This window comes from Cicer arietinum, chromosome 3, assembly GCF_000331145.2.
Source record: "Cicer arietinum cultivar CDC Frontier isolate Library 1 chromosome 3, Cicar.CDCFrontier_v2.0, whole genome shotgun sequence".
Taxonomy (NCBI): domain Eukaryota; kingdom Viridiplantae; phylum Streptophyta; class Magnoliopsida; order Fabales; family Fabaceae; genus Cicer; species Cicer arietinum.
In genome coordinates this window covers 65,912,667-65,917,217 of record NC_021162.2, presented here as the reverse complement: position 1 = coordinate 65,917,217, position 4,551 = coordinate 65,912,667, and the positions used below count along the sequence as shown (strand labels likewise).

The 4,551-nt window shown below is 30.4% G+C and overlaps 1 protein-coding gene across 1 annotated transcript; it reads left to right on the top strand.

Moving 5' to 3' along the window:
• The first annotated feature begins 716 nt into the window (after nt 1-716).
• On the top strand, nt 717-2,975 carry LOC101499238 (nascent polypeptide-associated complex subunit alpha-like protein 1). The gene is made up of 4 exons (XM_004493256.4): nt 717-877; nt 1,489-1,576; nt 2,183-2,313; nt 2,408-2,975. The coding sequence occupies exons 1-4, from the start codon at nt 818-820 to the stop codon at nt 2,738-2,740; spliced, it is 612 nt and encodes a 203-aa protein (XP_004493313.1). The 5' UTR covers nt 717-817; the 3' UTR covers nt 2,741-2,975.
• Nucleotides 2,976-4,551: the final 1,576 nt, after the last annotated feature.

Below are 4,551 nucleotides of genomic sequence, written 5' to 3'. Positions count from 1 at the left end.
CTTTCTGAAACATAATAACTCAAACACAACAAAACAAAGAATTAAAAAAAATGCAAATTTGAACATACCTTCAAAATAAGACAAACAAAGAAAAGCCCATCCGGATTTGCATATGTCCTTGAAATTTTTATCACTATTTTCCTCCCACATAAACAAAAAGAAATTGGGCAATTTTCTTCAATACATTGATCAAGTCCCGAATTACCAATATATGTTTTTCCCTTCACAAATGAAGTAAATTGAAAGCCACCACCTATCATTTTCATATCGTTTTCGCAATTATAGTTTTTTTTTTAAAAAAAGGAACAAAGGTGGATGAATACATCAATTGAAAAAGGAAATAAAATTGGAGAAAAAAACTTTATAACTGAATTTGAAGATCAAAGAAAAGAAGAAAACTAACGCGAAAATAGAACAAAAATGTTGTAGTTTGGAGATTCTGAATGAGTGTGGTTTGCAAATATATCCATAAAATTTATTTACTAACATGCCATTCATAAGACTATTAGATAAAAAAATTAATAGAGGAAATAACTTATTTAACTATAAAAATTAGGGACTATTTTGAAAAGTGGAGACTAAATTAATACAATTTAACAGAGGGAAATTTACCCCCACCAAATTGGGTATTTACTCTTTTTTACTGTAAAAATCGCATTGAAAAAACAGGACGGGAGAAGACAGGAAGGAACGGGTTATAATAAACGGGGCAACCCGAATAGAGAGAGTATAAAAACATCGTAATTCTTTTCTAGGGTTTTGAGGTGTTGTCTGTGCTTGTGTTGTTGGATCTACTACCCTTCTTACTAACGTCACTATGACTGCTCAAACCAAAGAAGAGCTTCTTGCTACCCATCTCGAACAACAAAAGATCCATGTAATCCACACTACTCTTCTTCATCCACTACTTTTTCATTTTCATTTTTTTTATTAATCTTGGTTGATCGTTGTTTTATATCTTGTGTAATGTTTTTGATTTTTTTTTGATGTAACTGTTAACCTTTTTATTTATGGCTTTGTGTATTGTGTTCTCTAGAGGATTGTGTATAAATATAGTTAGGGTTTTAGATGTCACTGTAGTTTTATCAAGTTTATGTGGTTTGCATGTTGTTTTTGACATCAGAGATTTTAGTATTGAATGATTGTGTCATTATTGAACCTTTTGTATCTTATACACTGAAAGTTTTATGAATATTTACATGTTATATCTATTTTGTATAAGGAATTGGAGTCTATTTTCATATGAATAATCGGAGTAGAAATTATTTGTTAGAATACTTGTATTTGTAATTTTAGAGGAATTTAACCATTAAGGTACCAATGTAATTGTCTATTTATTTACTTCTTTTACAGCTTAATATGTTCTTATGATTACTAATTATTTATTGAGCATTTATTAGTGCTGAAGAACTTATTTGCTGTATTGTTCAATTGCATGTATTTTTACTGTATTTTCTAGTTTTGAACTTGAGTAATATATTTTTGCAGCATGATGAGCCTGTAGTTGAGGATGATGATGATGATGAGGACGACGATGATGAGGATGACGATGATGAGGACAATGACAATGCAGAAGGTAAGCTTGCAAATAAAGATTTATTGCTGCTGTGTTTGTAGCTTATCTTATTTTCCATTTGGCAAAGTTTGAGCAGCATTCCTCCATTAATTTGTTAGGGATTAGTACATATTAAAAGGAATTCACGGCCAATTAGATTGGTTTTGCTTCGCTTGTTTAGTTCTACAAGTGCGCAATTTTAAATCTCAAATGGTAGCCTGCAAATATTATTCGGTGTTTTTTATTTTTTTTCTTTCATTTGGGATATCAATTTACAAATTGTAAATGGTAATCATTGTTCACAAAGTTGTTAAATTTTATTCTTTATTAAAATTTTCAACAACGGGATTTTATTCTGTTGTTTAGATTCATATTGCTATTAGTACAACTGTGATGTTCTACTTGATATGATAGTACAAATTGAAGTCAAACCAGAGTTCCTTCTCTGCTGTTCTGTTTTTAGATCTGAGTTTATAGTTGTAATAAACCATACTAGTGTCATAAATTGGTTTTGTGAATTTTGAAGACCAGATTAGATGTTCCGTATGACTGCTTAATACTGATATTCTTTCACAAACTGAAGCTACGATGATGGACAACAAACATGATTTTTTTCTTCTATTGCAGGTCATGAAATTGATGCATCTGGTAGGTCCAAACAGACCCGAAGCGAAAAGAAGAGTCGTAAGGCAATGCTGAAACTTGGAATGAAACCAGTTACTGGTGTCAGTCGTGTGACAGTCAAGAAGAGCAAGAATGTTAGTATTTGACACACTTTTTAGCGGTTTTTCCAATGTATCACTATACTATTTAGTATTTTACAAAATTGAATTTGGTTTTCTATTTGTTCAGATCTTGTTTGTCATCTCCAAACCTGACGTTTTCAAGAGCCCAACTGCCGACACCTACATTATATTCGGGGAAGCTAAGATTGAAGACTTGAGCTCACAGCTACAAACTCAGGCAGCAGAGCAGTTCAAGGCCCCTAATTTGAGCAACGTTGGAGCGAAACCAGAATCCTCCGGTGTTGCTCCAGAAGATGAGGATGTAGACGAGACTGGTGTAGATCCAAAGGATATTGAGTTGGTGGTTACTCAAGCTGGTGTGCCAAGATCAAGAGCTGTGAAGGCTCTCAAAGCTGCCAATGGTGACATTGTTGCTGCTATTATGGAGCTAACTAATTAATGATCAGAATTGGTACTACTTTAGATTTTGGAATGTGGAGCTATTTTTCTTTGTGGTCAATTTTTCTTTGCTCTTGTTCGGTTTGAAATAGTTGTTTGCCTTTGTTCTATTTTCTGTGTAATTGCCCTTGCAAAAAGAAAAAAAATTAGACTTTTGCTTTAAAAGTTCTTGTTTAACACCAATGCCATGAAACACTGTTATAATTGTCAATCATTTAATATCTGTTATTAGTTCACATTCATGGTCCTTCGACATTCATTGTACGGCATATTAATATGCGAAAGTTCTTATTTATCACCCTATGTAGGTGTAATTAAGAAATGAATAATGGGGAACCTGATTTCATGCATGGTAACTTAATCCTTTGTCCAAAAAGGCGACTTTTACACAAAAATTGTCTTACTCTAACCATCATACAATCGGTTTTCTTAACTAAATTCTTGGAACCTGTAACACAACCAACTAGGTGGACTTTTTAGTCACCACATTAAAGGTTGAAAATAGAGAATAGAGAATGTTTGGTAGCTACTCCTTCTAAAATTGCCTCTATTTGTTAAGTTATTATGCTATATATTCCCATGTATCACTCTCAGCTTGTATCTTTTATATGGTTTTCTTTACTTTAAGTTATACCTTAAATCTCTTCAAGAGCAAACTAATAAGGATGCTAATTTGCTGCTTTATACATCTCAGATTTAATATATTTTTAATTACTGAATTCTGAGAATTTTATTGGTATGGTGTTTGTTTTGCATTCATAATTGCATGCTTGTTTGCAATAATTGATGAATTTATTATAATTTTTTCTTCTATAATGTAAGAACTAATTGCTTCATTCTCCCCTGCTTTTTGGTCAAGTTAAATTCTTTCTTAAACCACAAGTTGCTTCTCTGATGGTTGAAGAATCCTAGAACCAAAAACATCATTATATCATCAATGCATTCCCATTAAGTCTTAAACCTCAGCTTATCCATTCATTATTTACATTTCTTAAGCAAAGTTATTTCTTGTGAACACACCCAATTTGGTGATGGTCTGGTTAGTGTTACACTCAAATTTATACAGTCTCACTCCTATTCACTCAAGCTATTGTATATAGTTGCATTTTCTGAAGAATCCCAGAACCAAATTTTCACATTTTCTGAAGAATCCCAGAACCAAATTTTCACTCAAATTTGTGTGTGCGCAATGATGAAAGTTTTCTTGTTTCTTTTGTATTTATATTTACTTTCCGCTTATGTGCAACAAAACGATTTTTTATTTATAAATTTAAATGAAATTTAATTATCCTATTTGTTTTTCTAAGGTTGCTATAATAAAGTAGTTAACTATGATTATTATTACATAAAAAAGTAGTTAATTAGGCATAAATTTATTTTTGTTAAAAAAATGTGTAATACTAATAATATAAAAAGGTAAGTTTTTCTATTTTGATTCATTTGCATAATTTTAATTGATTTTATATATGAAAATTTGATATAACTTGTTAATTTTACGAATTTGATGCATTATGAAACTATGATGACAAAACTACGAGTTAATTTGACCATATTTTTCTTTTTATTATCTTCAACAAATCTTCACTATATAATCCAATCAATTATGAGTGTATGTAATTATAATTTGTGCACCATATTACACAACAAAGATATAAATTAATAAATGATTTACAATAGAGTGAAATATTAATACGATATAATATATAAAATTTATATACAAATGAAAGAAAAAAATTGTTAAACTTATATAAGATGTCAAAAAGAAAAAATCTATTATGAACAAAAAGATTAATTTTTACAAAATGAAATAAT